Source organism: Gopherus evgoodei, chromosome 14 (genome assembly GCF_007399415.2).
Source record: "Gopherus evgoodei ecotype Sinaloan lineage chromosome 14, rGopEvg1_v1.p, whole genome shotgun sequence".
Classification (NCBI taxonomy): Eukaryota; Metazoa; Chordata; order Testudines; family Testudinidae; genus Gopherus; species Gopherus evgoodei.
Genome location: NC_044335.1, coordinates 7,544,750 through 7,565,335, shown reverse-complemented (window position 1 = coordinate 7,565,335; position 20,586 = coordinate 7,544,750). Strand labels below are relative to the sequence as shown.

The 20,586-nt window shown below is 42.9% G+C and overlaps 1 protein-coding gene across 1 annotated transcript in view; it reads left to right on the top strand.

The window, feature by feature from the left end:
- The window catches only part of COL9A3 (collagen type IX alpha 3 chain), a 76,828-nt gene that overhangs the window by 675 nt on the left and 55,567 nt on the right, over window positions 1-20,586 (top strand). The window contains exons 2-5 of the mRNA XM_030533251.1: window positions 1,186-1,254; window positions 10,027-10,062; window positions 11,215-11,286; window positions 16,021-16,074. Coding sequence (XP_030389111.1) covers window positions 1,186-1,254; window positions 10,027-10,062; window positions 11,215-11,286; window positions 16,021-16,074 — 231 coding nt within the window. The remainder of the gene's footprint in view (window positions 1-1,185; window positions 1,255-10,026; window positions 10,063-11,214; window positions 11,287-16,020; window positions 16,075-20,586) is intronic.

The following is a 20,586-nucleotide window of genomic DNA, read 5'->3' as shown; positions in this document are numbered from 1 at the left end:
AGGATTAAATATGCACCATATTGCAGCAGGCCAGATAATTGCTGTTCATTTAAAATTGAAAGTTTTGTGTGTCAGAGAGCATATTGCCTAGCGGTGAGAGCAGAAGTGTTTACTGGTAGGGGTTTGTTTCATGTCCTATGATATGGAAACTGCCACTTTAAACTTTATGTAAAAGAATTGTCCTCATAGTTTGGTTTATAGCCGTGTCGGAAAAGCCTCAGGAAAAGGAGAAGGAAACTGTGATTTAGGAAAAAATATTTTTGTTTTACTATAAAAGACAAAGTTGCCCACTAAATAGAAACCCCCTTGTGCTCCACTCTTCATCCCATTCCGGGTTTTTCTCCTCTCCCTCCCCACCCCCGGACCCCCAGTTGATCTATTTTTGAGACATGTTTAGGAACAAGCACATTTAATTTGTATTCATTCAGGTGAAGCTACGTGTATTCATAGCAAACGTCCCTGTAGTGGTGTTAACTTTCCAGTGTGTATCGTTCAGGAAAATTCTCGGGGGGAGGATTTTTCATTGCCTTAATGAAGGAATTTTTGCAGCCTGGCTCAGGAATTCTGAGCTGACCCTCATCTGCTGTGAGCAGAACTAGCTCCACAATGAAACCTTTGTTTCCCTGAAGCTGCATTGCAGGTACCCTCTGGAGCTCTTTCCACAGAGCAGACCTTTATAGGATCCCGACTTCTCCCACACCCCTAAGAGCTAAACCCTCACACACTGTCCAGCTCAGATGGGCAATTACTCAAGTCCCTTTAGCTGTGCCTTCCTTCAGACATTAACTATATGGTTCCATCTCTTCTGCTGCCTGGTTGTATACGGAATGTGAATGTCACTTTTAATACCAACCGTGCGCACACATTATTCTAACTTGGCTTTGCCTTTTCTCTGTGTCTACACTGTGAGTGACTGGGAATTGTTTTAGAGCCATTCCTGGAGCCAGGGCAGATATGATTTACTGTAAGCTTCCCATTCAAGAAACAGCTCCTGCTGAATGGGGATGGGTTGGGTCTCACGGAAGCACCGGGGATGTGCTTAGATTCTTAGCAGATTAAGTCTGGAAAGATCCTTGCTTCCTCTGAGCCTGTCATGGCTAGAGAAGGGGAGCTGGAGTCGCGCTGTGATCTGTGATCTACTGTGTGTTTTTTTTTTCTTCCGTTCCCTCTCCCCGTCCCTCCCAGAGAGCAGGACCACGAGGCCCTCCTGGACCACGAGGACTCCCTGGATCACCTGGCAAGGAAGGCATAGATGTGAGTGCTGAGCAGCAGGGGGCAGGCTGAGCTGGGGGAGGGAGGTGGGGTGGAGCAAGGGGAGGGCACATTTCATAGGGAATTCTTCTAGTCTCCTGTCATCCAGAGAGGCTCCAGGCATTTGGGCAGCACTTCAGAGTGACCGAATTAACAGCCCATGTGCCATAGGCAAGGAAACCAAGGGGCTCTGTCCTGCTGAGGCTGAGTTATGTCTGGAGGTGCTGAGTGCCTACGAGTTACTCAGCACTTTGCAGGATCAAGTCCTCAGTGCCAAGTGGGAGTTTATGACAAAGCTGGTGTGTACAACAAGCATTTGTTAATCTTCCGGGCCTCCTGCAATGCTTTCTCTCTGGCGTCTGCAAAGGATGCTGGTTAAAGCGTGGAGGACAGTGGTGGCTTTAGTGCAGCAGTTACTGGGTGGTGTTATTGCACGCTTGGTGCAATACTTTGTATTTTATACCATTAGACAATTGTTTGTTTTAAAAGGTGTCAAGCACCTGGCTCTCCGGAGAGGCCCTAGAAAGCTGAATGAAATATACCACGCTGGATGCTGATCTCACTCACACTGGCTTGACACCACTCTAGCTACACTGTCTTCAATGGAATTACCCCAGATTTACACCCATCTGATGGAGATCAGAATCTGGCCCATTGATTCCACTTGGAACTTAAATGTCCTTAGTTTGTAGCAAAAGGCAAATTAAATCTATGGGAATACTTTTTTGGTGGTTAATTCCTTAGTATTAACCCTTCCCCGTGACTACAGGATCAGCATCTGAGTTACTGCAGAATTTGGTGAAGGAAGAAATCTTGTCCTATTTCTTTTAGTTGAAGTTTCTGTTGAAATGTATACCCACTGGATAAGGACAGTCTTGTCTTCCACACCTATCACAGTGGATTAAAATCTGTTCGCTGATCTCAAAGGAGACTATTGAGCAGCACCTTACTCCTTGAGCTACTCATGGAGTAATTTTGCTACTCATCATGAGTAAGAGTGTCAGCATGGGGCCTTAAGCAGCCTTTTGAAATTCTATTCCTCCCATGCAAGTTAGTTTATTTTGGATGAGAAAGCTAAAAAAAGGTTTATTCCTTTGCATCTTGTAATGGGTGAACAAGTAGCTTTTGTGCTGCTAATTGCAGTTTTTTATGACCATTTTGCAAGGCTGGACCCAGTGAAAACCTAATTGTTTTGCAGCCATTTCCCTCCATGTATTCACTAGACTAAGGGAAACCAATTTACTAAATAATCTTATCCTAGTTTTTAATAATGAATGGTTTAGAGAAGGTAGGTCGTGAACTTCTATCTGAAATTTTGTAATAGAAGAACAAGGCAATTTAAAATGAAAGATAGCAAAAGAAGTTCTTTTCCACACAATTAGCCTGCAGAACTAATTGCCACAAGTTATTATGGCATGCCAGAGCTCAGCAGGATTCAGAAAAGGATTGGATATTTCTATGGGTAAAGAGTGATGATAATAAGGATTAAAAGAAGACCAAGAATTTTAGGACGGGTATAAACCTCATGCTTCAGTTCATAGATCATCAGCTGATTAGTAAGGATCAGGCAGAAACTTTTCCTGGAAGCAGGCTGTTCTGTTACTGCGTTCCACTGGGTTTTGTTCATCTTCCTCTGAAGCAGGTGTTACTGGCTGCTGTCAGAGAGCGGATACCGGACTCGATGGATGAGTGGTATGATCCAGTACGGCAATTCCTAAGTTCCGAATACTGTGCCATTCCCACTAAACAATTTCCCGCATAAATAGAAGTTAGTGTCCTTTGATTTTAATAATCCAAAGATACCATAGAGTCATAGAAATATAGGGTTGGAAGGGATATAAGGAGTCATCTAGGTCAGGCCCCCCACACTGAAGCATGAATTCAGTAGATCTACTCCATCCCTGACAGATACGTTTCCAACCTGTTCTTAAAAACCTCCAGCTTCCTTAGATGACCTGTTCCAGTGCTTAACTCATTATATAATTAGAAAGTTTTCTCTAATATGTAACCTAAATCTTCCTTGCTGCAGATTAAGCCAATTATTTCTTATCTTTCCATGGGCTGACGTTGAGAACAACTGATAACCTTCTTCAAATATGTAAAAGGCTGTTTTAAAGGTGGCTATCAGTCCTCGTTCTCCCCCCATCACTCCTCCTCCCCCACCACCCAGTCTTCTTTTCTCTAGACTAAATATGCCCAATTTTTTTCAGCCCTTGTTTTCTAAGGTCTTGTCATTTTTGTTGCTCTTTTTGGATGCTCTTGAATTTGTCCACATCACGTCACAATGCAGGCAAATCCGTGTCGTCAAAGTGTGGCAGTCTGCTTAGACAGATGTTTTTGAAGATGTCAGCTGTTCTAAAATGAAAAGAAATAAAATGCTGCTCCTCACCCTACATGGACTGGGTTTCCCTCCAGGAAACCCAAGTGCCCTGTAATTCTAGGCCCCACCCTGAGACGCCATTGGCCCGAGTGCTCACAGCTCCAGCCAAAGTCAGCGGGAGCTGCAGATGGTCAGCACTTCTGAGGCATCAGGCTTCACATGTCTCAGGTGGGAGACCCAGAAACGGAGACATCCCTAACTAGTGGCCATTCATGAAAACTTGGCCCTCGTTGTCCAACGTGGGCCTGATCCTGCAAAGCTCTGAGCACCGGTTGCACATTTTTAGGGGCTTGTTGAAGGAAATGGACTTAGAGGGCACTTGGCACGTTGCAGGATGAGGCCAGGTAATAATAATGAGTAATTAATCAGCTGAAGCTAGTCTTGATAGATCATAATATTAGACTGAGTTAAATCTCAGGGGAGCCAAACCCTGCAGACCTAGCTTGCAGAGGGAGGTTGGTGAGAGTTTTCACCATATAAGGAAGGCAAGATTTCTCTCATACTCTGTCCTTAACTGAATGAAAGAAGGATGCAGCGGGAGAAAAAAGAAGGAAAACATGCTGTCATGTATTAATAAATGAGAAATGCTCATCAGTCATTCAGGGTCAGAGCCTTGTAGCATTCCACTCGTTGAGTCTGCAAGGAATCCCATTGACTCAGAGCATCAGGGTCAATATTTTAGTGGTTAGCATCGAGTGCACCAGCTTAATTTAAGGACCACCGTTTGCCAGGATTCTCTTAGAAGATGTTGTGAGGTGTGTAATCCCACATGGCTGTGCCTTTTTATAGCTCTGAATATAGAGGAACCTATTCAAGGTGTGTCAGAAATCTAGGCTGTTTTTTTTTTTTTAATGAAAGAGCAGCTGTGTAAATTCTAATACTGTAAAGAAATAACTTATTTTATATGAGTGAGATCATCTTCAAAGGCATGCTCTGAACTTTTCTTGAGCACTTTTAAGATACTATGATTTCCTCATGGTTTTTTTTTTTCCCTGTTATTTTCTAAACCCATTCTGGCCACATTCAGTTCATAGATGGCTTTAGAGAAAGAAGTGTGCAGAATGACTAAAGAGCATTTGCGGTAAGATGTACACTGCAGAAGTGTGCAGCAACTGCTGAATATAGGCCTCAAACAATGAACATTACATAATACGCAACTAAATTAGTCAGGCCAACTCTGGATAAACCTTAAATGAACCCGGTGCTATTGGCACCCTTTCCAAAAGCTCCTTGCTGTGCTTCTGCCTCTCACTTTCAATCCCATTGAAGCCTCCTCTAATTATCTCCTTTAGAACACTGCATGCACCATGTTCCGAAGCAAGGTAAGTGCTTAGCTCCCAAGAATACAAAGGGTGTGTTGTGATTAAACCAGTCACCTAAAAGTTGCTCTGAATTATTTCCAGCATGCAGTTGCTACAAAGCCATTGTCAGTTCTCTAACAGACATTTCCCTTCTGGTCTGACTTTAATACAGGGTGGCTGGAGACTAAGTAAACTTACTTCCATCTCATGTAAAACAGGAGATAACTATTCCATTACTGACAGCCAGTGATTTTAAATTCACTAAGAAGGATGATAGCTGTGACAGGTTGGATCACAGAAACCGCCCTGGGAGCTGCCAAGCGATGTGCCAAGACTACTTCTATCCCTGTTTTCCCTGCCAGCTTAGGACTTCAGCACCCTGTCTTGCTGAGCCAGACACTCTTGTCTACTTCAGCAAAGACCCAGAGTCTGAATTACCTGCCCCAAAGCTGCAGGTTTACCTGAAAACAGCTCACAGAAGTGTGCTTGTCTTTAGCACCCACATGCTCAACTCTCAATGGGGTCTAAACCCAAATAAATCCGTTTTACCCTCTATAAAGCTTATGCAGGGTAAACTCATAAATTGTTCGCCCTCTATAACACTGATAGATATGCACAGCTGTTTGCTCCCCCAGGTATTAATACACACTCTGAGTTAACTAAAAAGTAAAAAGTGATTTTATTAAATACAGAAAGTAGGATTTAAGTAGTTCCAAGTAGTAGCAGACAGAACAAAGTAAGTCACCAAGCAAAATAAAATAAAATGCGCAAATCTATGTCTAATCAAACTGAATACAGATAAGATCCTCACCAGTTCCAGAATGCTCCCTTTTACAGACTAATCTTCTTTTAGCCTGGATCCAGCAATCACTCACACCCCCTGTAGTTACTGTTCTTTGTTTCAGTTTCCTTTCAGTATCCTGGGGTGGTGGAGAGGCTCCTTCTTTTGCCAGCTGAAGACCCCAATGGAGGGGTATCCCAGGGGTTTAAATAGGCTTTCTCTTGAGGGTGGAGACCACCTCCTCACCCTGTGTAGAATCCAGTCACAAAATGGAGATTTGGAATCACATGGGCAAGTCACATGTCCATGCATGACTCAGGACCTGCAAGCAGCAGTCATTACCCACATGCTACCTTGAATGTCCTCAGGTAGACTTCTTATGTGGATTGGAGTCTTCCAAGCTCTTTTGTCTGTTAAATGCTTCTGGACTGAGCACTTAATCTGTACATTCCTTTCCCAAGAAGTGACCAGAAGGGCTACTTAGAAATCAAGCAATTATACAGCCAGTGTTCATAACTCTGAACACACAAATGGTGCCTGCATACAACTAGGCTGAACATAACCAGTAGATCATAACCTTTACATGTAGCAAAACCCTATTCCAGTTATATCATACATTTTATGAGCACCCCCACCCCATAAAGCCTTATGGGGTATAGGTAAGTGCTTAACTCTCAAGAATACAAAGGGTGTGTTGTGATTAAACCAGTCACTTAAAAGTTGCTCTGAATTATTTCCAGCATGCAATTGTTACAAAGCCATTGTCAGTTCTCTAACAGACATTTCCCGTCCGGTCTGACTTTAATACAGGGTGGCTGAGACTAAGTAAACTTACTTCCATCTCATGTGAGACAGGGGAGAAGTATTCCATTACTGACAGCCACAGATTCTAATTCACTAAGAAGGATGATAGCGATTTACCACCAGAGGTATAAACGCTGATCAAAGTTCTGATTCTGAATGGGTTCTGCTAGCACAGACCCCAGTGCTAAGGCAGAATCCCCCTGAAATCAAATGGGGACCCCACAGGGGTTCACAATAGCAGATCCCAACGTGTGATCAGGTCATACGACAGGAGAACTGTTCCTGAGTGGCTTTCTCTAATGCTGTGACCTTGCTGCCATGTATCAGTATCACAGAGGCCTGTAGGGAAGGGGGCAGGGTAATGGTGATAATCTAGAGGAGGATATAAAACATTGCTGTTCATTCTGTTATTCAAAACCTGCCATCTCAGCATAACTTTCCCGCTCGTTTTCATTATAAAAGCTCTTCCCCAGCTCGGATAAGGGCAACTATCTGTGGCATATTTCTGAGCAAAGGACTGCAATGGAATGGCCTCCGCATGTCAGAGCACAAAGACTCCCTCTATTTACTGACCCTCCAAGCTGTGTGTTCTCTCAACAGCCGCGCAACACGCAAATCCCTGCACTCTGACTGACTCGGGGCAGCCGGTCCAAGCGTAGGGATTTGCACAGGAACTTTATGGTTGCAGACACAGTAAACATAGAGTCAGGTCTCAAATTCTTCCACCTTGGTTACTGTCTTCACAACTTCCCCCACCCAAAATGCCCACTGTGAAGATGGCCGCTGCTCACCCTACTCAGTAGACCACTCCTGTGCCTCCACATCTCCTCCTAAGGATAAATGGAGCTCTCACCTCCCCCCACAAGTGTAATTAACAAAAAATAAATTTAAAAGGCAATGTGGGTTTATTATTTATTTAATGCCTGCTCCATTCCAGCCATAGGCCCCCTCCTCAGCCATCTCTTTGCCCTGGAACTTACTTTACCCAGGATAGAGCTAGTACATCTTAAACTTAGAGCACCCTGAAACAAACTTCTAGGTAGCCTTATGGAGGGGGAATGAGCCACAAGTCGTCTCGATCACGGTCACTGAAAGGTGGTTTAAAAAATAAAAGCAGAAACTTTGTCAGAAAAGTAAATCCTGCCTAAAATTGTTTTCTGAAGAATTTCCCCCAAGCAGACATCACTGTGGTTTCTAGGCAAAGTGGAGGGAAAAGGGTTAATATTCTCTCTGCTTCCAGGTGACTGGGGATTCCCTTTCCACAAGGGGAATTTCCAGGTGGTGTCATAACTGGTTTTACATCACCCATTTCTGACCCCCATTCCAGCGAAGGCGCAGGAGGGACTGTGGTGAGAAAATGCTGTGCTCCGGTGACCACAAGGCTGCTCTAACTTTATGCCGGGATGACTGGCTCCAGGGTTGGGAGAGTAGAAAAGTGGCAGATAGCCATCCATGCCCCCTCCCCAGAGCACAGCTCAGGAGATCTGAGACATGTTGAACTCATGGGCATAACAGGCAACATGTTTTCTTAGATTATTAAGAAACATTGCAGAGATATATAGATATATAGACTATATTATCTGCGTCACAGATACATAACACTTCCTACGCAGATTAATATAATTAGGCCATCTTCTTTGTGATTTCTTATTTTAAAATAGCTAGAGGGAATGCAATAGCAGTTCTTAGGTGAAAGAAAATCTTATTTTTCTCTTCATTTTAGCTACATTCATTAAATGCTCAGCTTGTCTGCAGCAGTGGATCATTCTGTTTTATGTACCGAGATGGCCCCATTGCTGGAGCATCTGAGCACCTCACAATTTGTAGTGCATTTATCCCCACAAGAGGGAGGTGCTTTTGTCCCCATGTTGCAGACAGAGACACAACAGGGCCAAGGATTTGCCCAAGGAATCCAGTGGGAGAGCAGGGGATTGAGCCCTGGGATTCCCAAACCACTGGGCCATCCTTGCATCATGGTGTGTAGAGAAGACAAGAAAGTGAAAATAAAGCTCAGACAGTTCCCATTCTTTCATATCTGTTGGTCCGTGGCCCATGCTAACCTATAAACAATATGAATGCGCAGCATAGTATTGGGTGTGGGGAGACATGGTCCAGCAACAGGAGTGGAGGTGGCTCCTTTGGTGTACAGGCTGTGATTCAAGTCCAGTTTGGAGATTTTTTATTTGTTACCTCTGTGCCGGGTTGTCAATGCCATCATTTTAACCTGGATCACCAGCAACACTGAATATGGGAGCCAATGCCCAGTGGTGCAATGTTATCCGTTGGCAACTACCTTACTTTTGCAATTGAATTGGGAGGGATGGAAATCAGTTGTGTTTTCGCTTGTGTCTTCTCCTTCTCCTCCCTCCCAAGATTAACCCCAAAAATAGAGCCCGTGAACGGACACATGTAGCCTGTCTCATCACTGGTTTATGGGCACATGTTCCCCTGAGAGTGTAACAAATCCTCAGGATGTTCTCTTGTGTCCAGTTTTGCATTTGGATCTCCAACTCAACAGAATATGTAAAAGCTTCGGTGGCCAGATGGCTTCCTCTTTGCTTTACCTCTGACGAAGCCCGGAGTGTAAATTATTCCTGGAAGGATCTGGGATAAATTATGCTGTTTGAGCAGCATTCAGAATCATAGAATCATAGGACTGGAATGACCTTGAGAAGTTACCAAGTTCAGTGCCCTGCACTCATGGCAGGACTAAGTATTATCTAGACCATCCTTGACAGGTGTTTTTCTACCCTGCTCTTACAAATCTCCAGTGATGGAGATTCCACAACCTCCCTAGGCAATTTATTCCAGTGCTTAACCACCCTGTAGGTTAGGAAGTTTTTCCTAAAGTCCAACCTAAGCCGCTCTTGCTGCAATTTAAGCCCATTGCTTCTTGTTCTATCCTCTGAGGTTAATGAGAATAATTTACCTCCCTCCTCTTTGTAATAACCTTCTATGTTCTTGAAAACTGTTTATTATGAATGAAAACTGTTAACTGAATTGTCTCTCTCTCCAGAGTTTGCTGGTGAATAACATAAGGGTTTTGCTAGATAGAATTGCCAACCCTCCAGGATTGTCCTGGAGTCTCCAGGAATTAAATATTAATCTTTAAGAACATAAGAATGGCCACACTAAGTCAGACCAAAGTTCATCTAGCCCAGTATCCTGTCTTCCGACAGTGGCCAATGCCATGTGCTTCAGAAGGAATGAACAGAACAGGTAATCATTAAGTGATCCATCCCCTGTTGCTCACTCCCAGCTTCTGGCAAACAGAGGCTAGGGACACCATCCGTTAATCTTTAATTAAAGATTATGTCATGTGATGAAACTTCCAGGAATATGTCAAACCAAAATTGGCAATCCTCAGAGATGTGGAAGATTGGATCAGGGAGCTTCATGTTTCAGAGGATGACAGGATCAATGACTTAGCGTATGGCAGTATGTGGCTGCTGCAAATAGACTGTAACAAGGAGAGATTTCACTTTCATTGTCTTTTTTCATTCCTTTAGGGAGAACCTGGCCCACCTGGTTTACCTGGCCCACCAGTAAGTATTTACTGATCAACAACTAATTTGCTTTCTTGCTTGTAAATCTGCTACGAGAAATAATGTATGTGAATCCCTAATTTTTCAGCAGCAAGGGTCACAAACTGCACTTTCTCCTCTCAGTCCGCAGCAGAACTCCTATTTGCATGTTTGGCATGCAAACTGAGAACAACTGGCAGCATGGAGTCAGCACTGACCTTAAGAAGAATCATAGTTAGGAGAGCAGAGGATCTGGGATAAAGCATCAGAATAGTAGAGCTAAAGGGCTTGTATTGTCATGCAACTCTCTTTGCAGACATTGTTTTTATAGTTCTTTCAACATGAGAGAGAACACTATGTAAATGCAGAGTTTTCAAATGGTTATGCAGCACTCTCAGCTCTGGTCTCCAGTTTGGACACTTGTTTCTGGATGTCCAAACCATCATTTGAGCATCCTTCTTGTTGCTTGACTTGCACACACAAATGCAGCTTTTGCACATTGAAAATGAGTGTAGGCCACTCCTGCAACTACTTTTAGTTTTACCTGCAAACGTGGACTGTAAAATCAAGCTTGGAAATTTGGCCTATAGTGAAAAAATGTGCAAACAAAAATGGTGAGTAAAGCAGCTTCAGGGATAAAATGAAATATTGTGACAGACTTTGCTGTAGGTAGCAAAACATGCAGGACTCAGTCCTCCACTCTGGCTCTGTAAAACTGAAGAGGGTGTGTGTGACAGTGCTAGTATTATGTCACCTTTGTGGCTCCCCATTCCTGAGATCATCCAGGGTCGTCTTTAGCTCCCTAGGCATCTTAGAGTGGTCCTAGGTCTCCTCAGAATTGTGCCAGCTGCAACACCCTCAATCACACCCTGGTGCCCCCTTCTGCTTGGGGCTGCAATGGGGATCAGTACACGTACATGGAACTGCACGAGAAGAAAGCTGTGCCAAGCAATTACCAGGTTTATAGAAAAATGAACCAAAGCACATAAGTGTCTAGAGATTTACATACTTGTAGATTAATTATCAAATCAACTTATTTTGAAGACATTTTCCTGCATTGCAGGATATAAATTTAGCACTTTAAGAAATGAGCTGATCATCTATCTTGTATCAAGTTAAAGCCTGCTTCTGTAATTATAATATTAACAATGGCTGTCTATTCATCTGGTTTAGGGGCCAAAAGGTGCACCAGGGAAGCCTGGAAAGGCAGGTGAAGCAGGGTTACCTGGCCTTCCTGGAGTGGATGTGAGTATTTCAACTTCTTGTCTTGGATTGATCAAATATTTTACATTGGCATGACCCCAAAGCAGCTTCTCGACTTGCACTAACTCTCCCGGGTAGCAGATGTGAGTGCTGAACTGAATCTCTCTCTTACGCACCAAGGGAAATCTTATGCAAGATCAATGCAAACAGCAAATTTTAGTTGTTGTTCGGTTTTGCAACATGTTTTGATCAGCACAAAGTCAAAACTTAGCGCATCAGTGGTCTATCCTAGGCACTAGCTGTCAGTGACTTGTTTTGATGATACGATCAGCACTGTCTCTCTCCATGGTTACTCCCAGTGGCCCAGAACAGCCTCTGGCTGTTGGAGTTACAGGTGATTTGAGGCGTGGAGAACATTTACATCATCAGGTATTATCATAACCTAGTCCCAGATTTGGACCTTAGCGTCCAAAATATGGGGGTTAGCATGAAAACCTCCAAGCTTAGTTACCAGCTTGGACCTGGTAAAGCTGCCACCACCCAAAAAATTAGAGTGTTTTGGGGCACTCTGGTCCTCCCAAAAACCTTCCCTGGGGACCCCAAGACCCAAATCCCTTGAGTCTCACAACAGAGGGAAATAAACCTTTTCCCTTCCCCCCCCCTCCAGGTGTTCCTGGAGAGATGCACAGAAGCAAGCTCCGTGAATCTAAACAGAGGGATTCTACCCTCCCCGTTTCCAGCCTTGGAAAACAGAAGTACCGAGAGCTAATCTCTCTTCCCCCCTCACCCAGAGGGAATGCAAAGTTAGGCTAGTAAATCTAACTCATACAGATTTCCCCCTGACTTCTTCCTCCCATCAATTCCCTGGTGAGCACAGACTCAATTCCCTGGAGTTCCCCACTAAAGAAAAACTCCAACAGGTGTTAAAAGAAAGCTTTATGTAAAAAGAAAGAGAAATACATAAAAATGGTCTCTCTGTATTAAGGTGACAAATACAGGGTTAATTGCTTAAAAGAAAGATGAATAAACAGCCTTATTAAAAAAGAATACAATTCAAAGCACTCCAGCAACTACACACATGTAAAATACAAAAAAACATATAAATCACTATCTGATCTTTTGTACTTACGACTGGGAAACAGAAGATTAGAAAGCAAGAGACAGAAATCCTCCCATAGCCGAGAGAGACAGGCACAAGACAAAACTCAGACACAAACTTCCCTCCACCCAGACCTGAAAAAGTCTGGTTTCCTGATTGGTCCTCTGGTCAGGTGCTTCAGGTTACTTTTTTTTCAGGTGAAAGAGACATTAACCCTTAGCTATCTGTTTATGACAGGTGTTTATTGTGCAAGCCTCAAAATCCTCCTTTTATTTGGGCCGTTTGCACCCACCTGACGCATCAATGGCGTGAGCCAAGAGTGACCAAACCTACAGGAGTTCAGATTTTCTTCAGGTTCCGTTGCAAGTGGATTCTAGGTTCCCAGTAGGTTGGGACCTCTTCAGTCCTCTTCAGGGTGCCAGATATCTTCAGTCCTCTCCATCTTGGGATGCCAAATTACTGAAACACTGATATGGCTGCTGTATAATCAAGTACTAAAATAGACAGATTTCTGATTCAGGAATGAGGAAACAAAACATCAGACTGATAATGTTTGGTCAGTTAAGTCCTTTCAAAATACATGAATGTTGTAAACCGATTCATATTTTTGGATTTAGTGGCTCTTCAAGGCTTAATAATGCATGTGCTTCATTAGAGTCCACGTGCAGCTGGCTTTAAGTGCAAATGAGGCAAGGCTGTGATCTGGTGGTAACTGTGCTGCCAAAAGCCAATTACTAGTATGAGATCTAGTGGTTTGACTGCAATGGTAGAGCACTGAAACTGTAACTGGCCAGTCTTCCATGGACTTCTAGCAGCACGGCATTATTCTTTGCTGTCCTGTGGCTCATTGTGCATTGTCCCGCCCTAAAATCAGCACATGTCTACCTTCCTGATGAGAGCACAGCAGCTGCATTCAGAGAATTGCTGGTCTCCGAGCCTAGCATACAACGACTGCTTGCCACCAAGCACATAACCAGATTATGTACAGGATACAGCTCTACGTCTCTTTGATCCAAATGCTGTAGCATTGTACTATGAGAACCTGGAAGTGAAACTGACTCAAAATACATCATGTCTGTTTTCATTCTCCCAGGTGAGTGAAACTCTGATGGTAAAAACTACATAAACAAGGAAAACAAAACTAGATTATCTGAACATGTGCAATGCTATGGTGCTTGGGTTGCAAACACTACAAGGAAATCTTTAAACATAAAGTTAATTGATTTTTTTTAAAGTGGCTTATAAAAACATATCTTGTTACTATTAATAATTTTTTAAAAGGTAACCTAAATTTGGCTCTAAACTCCCTGGCAGTGTCCCTTTATCTATACAGTTGCTTCTGTAATTACTGTACATTCCCTTTCCCCAGCAAGGTTCTGGAGGTTGTCTTCTCTCACCTCCTACACAACCTGTAGAACCTCTTTCATTCTGGTCTTTGACCCTTACATACTAATGAGGTTTGCCCTTCTGGGTGGTTAATCACCTGCTTCTGCTTCTGAGCACATATCTCTCTCACTATATCTGATCTGATGGCTTGTTATACTAGCCATCTTTCCTCTAGACAATTTCCAATGCTTTGAGAAAAGGCAGTGGGATAGTCCCTCAGCTCATATAAATTGTCATAGCTCCACTGATTTCCACTGTTTATACCCGCTGAGAATCTATCCCAGTGTCTTCATCAGTCTCCTTTTATGGTTTTCCTAACTATCCTGTATATTTGATAAGCTAAATGTTTAACACTTGTTGTCCTCCATTATGGAGCGCATGCCTCTTCCCATTTTGCATTTGTCCCCTTCCTCTGAGTTGTTTTGTTGCTGGCTTGAACATTGCTTCTAGGGGGATGGCCCCCCAGCTCTATATCTGTTGACATCTACCTGAGCCCTCTGTCTCCCATTGCTCTCTGGCTCAATCAGATCCTCACTACACCGTGATTTCTTAGTACTGAACATTTCAAAGACTCAAGTTCTTCTCCTAAGTAAAAAACCAAACCAACCAAAACCCCATGTTATCTCATCTCTCTGATTTCATTGTCACTCTGCTTAACTTTCCTTCCAAGGCCCGAAAACCTGGATTCATCCTTAATCCAAACCTCCTTCTTCACACGACCTCTTCTGTTTCTGTATGCGTCTGTCACCCTCTCTGGAACTCTCCCTTGATTGGTCCTTACACCAACCCTGACTTTGCGAAATCCCTTATTCACATGTTGATCACTTTCCTCCTTGCCCATGACAGTTCTCTTTTTTGAGCTTAAATTCCCATTCTTGATACTTCAGAGAGTCCAATGCTACAGCCAGGTCACTGTTGGCCTAGGAATTGTGACCAATAGCAGCCCATCCTTCATCACTTAATCCTGGGTCCATCTCCAAAACCCAATTCATGTTTGCCTTCCTGGTTTCCTGACATCTCTGTGGACTCACTCCACTCCACTAACTTTGTCCCAAGCTCAGTCACTCCATGTCTCCAGCCTTGCTCTCCCTTCCATTCCCCATGGTGGACCCAATCTGTCACCTGATGTTGTATTTCTACTGCCTCATCTGTCTTGCAGTGACTTCCTTCCTCTCGCTAAGATGTTGAACCATGGCCTATATTTGACTCTGACCTTAAAACTTTCCTTTTCTTTAATAGCTTTGACAGGGACACAGTAAGTATTTTGAGTCCTACTGAGTCACACCTGCCTATTAACAGCAGTCTACTCCAAGAAATAGGTCACTCAAAGGGCAGGGTACCACTTAGAGTGAGTATTGAAGGCCCTTCATGATACTGCAGCACATGAAAGATGTTAGTGTGTAAAGGTATAAAGGTATTGCTATTGTGATCCTAAAAAGGGGATTTTAATTGCTCGTTGGCCCGATCCTGCCCAGACTTACACACCTGAATAACTTCATTCATGTGAGCAGTTCCAGGGGAGTCTTTGCAGGATCAGGCCCTATAACACCCTTCTGAAACAAAGCTAAGCATTGAATCTGAGTCCCAGACTGTGGGACCTCACAGGTTTCAAGAAACAGAAACATATGGCTATTGATTTTTTTCCTTAACATTCATGATGTGTTTTTAAACAGTACACCCCAAATCTCAGTTAAAATGATCAGTACTGTAGCTATTTTAAAATGAATAACTGATGGAGTAACACTTTTTTAACAACCATATGTGTTTTGATCATTTACTTTAGAGGCAAATTAAATGAAGATATTTATTTTTAATATCCGATTAGGGATCTGATCATGAAAGTAGGACAAAACTTTCAAGGGCCAAAAATGTTCAAAAGTAGGTGCAACAAGTGCCTCAGCTGAAATATATATACACCCACTGTATGCAAAAACTGGTATTTGCATATGCAAATCAGATAATTGCATGCACAACTCGGGGATTCTGTGGCCACTGTAGGAGCACACCCTGGGCTGCATGAGCACCCATTAGCCCTAGCTTTGGCCCAAATTTTAGCTGTGGTTAAACAGTAACTGACTTGAGTGTTTCACCAGATATGCTGAATGAGCAGAAAAGAGCCATGTACTTTCTGTCCCTGGTTTCTCAGTAAGAGGATGATTGTCAGGATTTCATGGGATTTGGGCACCCAACTCCCTTAGCTCTTCTGTAACAGGGATATTGGTTGGGATTTCCAACAGGCTCTAGCTATGTCTTCTTCTCTGCTCTTATCCCTGCCTTTCTTTCCCTCCCAGGGTTTAACAGGACCTGATGGCCCGCCCGGCCCAAATGGGCCACCAGGAGAAAGAGTAAGTAATAGAACTTAAATCCTTAGTCTGCTTACATTTATATTCCCAAGGTACTGCTCAATGGTTATTTCAAATTTCTTTGTAACTTGGTGACATTTAGAATATTATTTGTGTAGTCCTAGCACCTACGAGCCCTAGTCCTGGACCAGTGCTCAATTGTGCAAGGTGCTGTACTCCACTTACATGCTTGAAACCAACTGCTGTTCTCGTCTCCCGGAATTGTTTTTTTTCCCCATGTAATTATGATCTAGGGTTGTGCACTGGGTCTAATGTTTGTATTTCAGGTGTTTGTGTGTGTTGACATATTTCACTGGTTTGTTTCTAATTGCCTCAGGGGGCCATGTATGTGCCTGGTCTTGGATGTCCCGGATAAGGAAATACCATTAGCAGACCAGATCTCAGGATACTTTGGGTGCATAACTAGCTCCTTGATGCATTCAGAAAGCCTGTGTAGAACATAAATTCAATTAACAAGTTTTCCAGGTTTATCCAAATACAGTTATTAGCACTTTATTTGTGGTCTGAGTGCAGAGTCCTGTTGTTTTTTCTACTGCTGCTTTTTTTTCTCAGTTGTGTAGACTGGTGTCTTCCATTAATTCCTGGGTTGTGGTCACACTTGACATGGTGACATCATTAGTTGCATCAGCATGGATGTTACAGCCTTCACAGCAAGAAGCAAGATAGATTTTTTTTTTCATTGAATGTAATAGCTGCTTATAGGAAATCTGCCAAGAGGCACTACGGGAAAGAGAGAGGTCTGCCTTACAGTATATTAGGTCTCAAGCACTGTCAGTCGTGGAGCAAAACTGTGCTCTTGGTTACTTCCCATCTGTGCTGGCATTCTCCACTTGAGAATCCATCTCTGTTGCGGTCGTCTTTGATAAAAACAGAAGGTGCGGAAGGATGTTGTGCACCAAGAGGAGATAAGTAGAGGGAGGTTTTCTGATGCACTCACCTTTGGCTTAACTCTGCTCCCACTGCAGCCAATGAGTGTTTTATCCTTGATTTCAGTGGGGATGGTTGGCACCTCCTAGGATCCAGCCCCTGATTTTCAATACAAAGAAGGCCTGGGCCACAAAAACATGCCTCATTTGCATGTTCTGTTACCCATATTTGCACATGTCCATTTGAGTGCACACACACCTGATATCCATGTGCAAACAGGGTACCTGAGAATTTGATGTATGCACAGAGTAACTCACATTTTAAGCATTGAGCTGAAACATGCAAATTCATGATTAGCACACACAACAACCGAACTGGACGTTCAGATTAGACGTGTTCACAGGTCTTGAAAACCTGTTTGTCAGCATGGTGCAAATTTTAGACCTGTTGACATTTACAGCATCTTTTTAAGGTCAGTGATCTATCTAGAAAGTCTTTTTATAGTCAATACAATAAAAGCAGGGGAAGAAATTGTTGAATTTGAAAACAGAGTTTTAGCAATGCAGCATTGTTATCCTAACTTTATTTGCTCTGGCTCTTATTCAAGAAAGCACAGAAGAACCATTACAGTCAATGCAATACAAGCATGTGCGTACGTACTGTCTTCAATGGATGTAAGCATGTGCTTAAAGTTAAGCACATACTTGAGTTCTTTTCTGAATAAGGATGTTTTCCTAAACTTGGGCCTCTGTGGGTAAAAAGGCTCTTCTGGCTGTCATTCTGACCAGGTGTGCTTGGCTTCTGGCAGTGTATTCACAAGAGATTTTTAGCTTCTGTTACTATATTATTAAGAAATGTTTCTGTTCTCCCATAAAGGCTGCCTCTTGGTTTGTCAAAGAGATTCTCAAGCACCCTAATGAAATAGTTCAGTTACTCTAAGTCTGTTCTCCCACTGACTTTAGGAGTAGGACTCTTCCTATATCGATGGCATTGTCAGCCCTGAGAGGTTTTTAAACAAGAAAACAATTAATTTTGGCTATGAGATTACCTGGATTATCACCTTATTGCTGATGCCAAAGGCTTTTAAAGATTTAAAAGATTTTAAAAGGGCTGTTTGAAGTTTAGTGTTTTATACTGTGTGTACACAGTGTAGAATGCATCAATAAATCAGTGGATCCCTGAGAAAATACCAAGACTCAGCTACATTCTAGAACCCAGAATAATTTATATTTATGACTGAATTTAGAATGGCATATTAGGCACACATTTTATATACTGTATCCATGTATATTCAGAAGTAATATTGCCCTACTGTAAGAAATTATGGGAAGATCATTTTCCAATCATAAGAGAAAGCACAGTGTTATCAGGAGAATGAATTGAGTCAGAAAATGCATTATTAACTGATGCACCTCCACTGAACTTAATTGAGTCACACCATCTGGCTCCAGGACTGCATATTGACCTATAATCATTGAAACCTTCATTGCTATGTATTAAGGACCTGAACTTGCCCTGCTGAAGTCAATGGGAGTTATGCAATTGATTTCAATGGGAGCAGAATCCAGGTTTAACTCAGTAGGTGTCAAGAACTTAACATTTTCTTTTTACAGGAACAGCATCTAGCCTTGTCCTCAGTGGTTGTAAAGATTTTAGGGTTAAAGATGAAAGTGATCAGAAGAAAACCTGAGTAATATGCAGTAGGACAATGGCTGAGTTGACATTTGCAGCAGAGTTGATTTTTATCGGATTACAGCCATTCCTAGCGTGACACTTCTTAATGAGGCACTGGGCTCCTCAGAAATCTGTTTGCTTAACCATCCTCTTTAAATATAATAAGGGAAAACATTTCTAATCTGGGTTGGTATGCAGAAATCTTGGGGTGGAATGGCAGTGCTTCCTGGGATCACCAAGTAAACATTCTCACCAGCAGTTACTGGGTTATTTTCCAGGTCTGTCCATCTCTCTTGTTATCACACTCTGTACTGGATACAATTTCAGACTCTTTTCAAACTCAGAAAATGCCCCCCAAATATTTCTGAATTAAAATAATGGTTTCCTGGCTGAGAAATTGGATGCCAAGTTTTAACCCTTGAGTGAGGGTCTTTTGGCTTCCTTTTAAATCCCTGTGAAAATAAAGGTCACACTTGGCCATAATATTTCAGTACTTGCACTCCTGACAGCAATCTGGACCAGGACATGGGAAGGCAGGAGAGAGAATCTGAAGTGAAAGTCATCAGAAATCTTCTGAACTCTAAGACTGGCATGTTTAAAGGATCCTGGAGGAGTTAAGCACCCCTGGGCCCCTTAAAAAATCCTAGCCCATAGAAAAATCACTTCTGGTTCAATTTGAATTTTGAGTGGTGACATGCAAGAGTTTTTATCAGAACTTGTTCACCCCGGCCTCATTTAACAGGCTCTGAAATAAGAGTACGTGCTATATCTCTTGACGGACTGGTCTCCAAACACACGCAAAATTCCTCAGTAGAAAATAATGGGGTTGTTAGGGTGCATTTGTGCCAGTGTCGTCTCTGAGACACCTGCAATTTATTGTCTATGCTTCTGCTTTCACTCCGAACATTTCTAAACTGTGCATTTAAAAAAATACTATTCTTTTTTGATTTTGGGGGAGTCAGAGCCAAGGCAATTTGAGTGCGAAGGCACCCCGGCAGCCTGACAGACTCCCCCAGACAAGGAGGAAATCCCACGAAGGCTACTCTTCAAGTGGGAACCTGACCTTGACGCTCTTTCCCTGGGGAGTTGCTGGGAGGAAAAGGGAGCACCAGTTGCAATTTCACAAGTTTTCTATGCATGCCACCCGATTCAATCTCGGGGCCTACGTGTGCAATTGTGTGGATGAAATTCTGAAAACCCGGGGGCTAAGTTCACAGTGGCATGGGCGGTTGTTCTAGTTTGTGCATGCAGTCACCATGCACAATTGCGCGCACACACTGACAGAATCCACCTTATGTGTGTTCCGTCGTGGGAAGTGTACGTGCAAATTGGGTGTGGATTTTGTGCAAGCATTTCGTGAGCCTGTGGCAATCTGACCCTGAGAATCGCAAGAGTCAGCGAATGTAACAGACGAGCACTCCACTCGCATGGGGCATCTTTTGTAAATGGATGGCGATTTTTACTGGCTGAGCGTTAAGTTTAAAATGTCCTATAAATAAATACATCGCTTGTTGTGGGTCTGAGTCTGCCACCTCCTCATTTACTGTTCTGAGTTCTGCCTTTACCCTGGAATTGCAGCAACTGAGAACAATAGTAGCAATGCAAGTAAAGAGCTCTAGGCGCAGGAGAACAAAGCTGTTCTATCCGCATCGTGAGCATCGACACAGCATAAAAAAATTCAATGTGAGGCCTGTGTTGGTGCCATTAAACAAAAGATGAGCTCACTATCACTCACATTGAATAACAGTGGCACATCATCTCCTCCTCCTCCTTCTCTCTTCCCTCATGCTTGTTAACATGAATAATTAAGTCAACCTACTGTTATCGGCTGTCTGGCTGTATTTTCCTTACCCTGTCACAGCTACATCTCTTTTCTGGTTAAGAATAGGCTAAGAACTTTGAGACCATCAGTCAGCTAACCTCAAGCAGAAACTCTTGGCAGTAGAAAAGAGG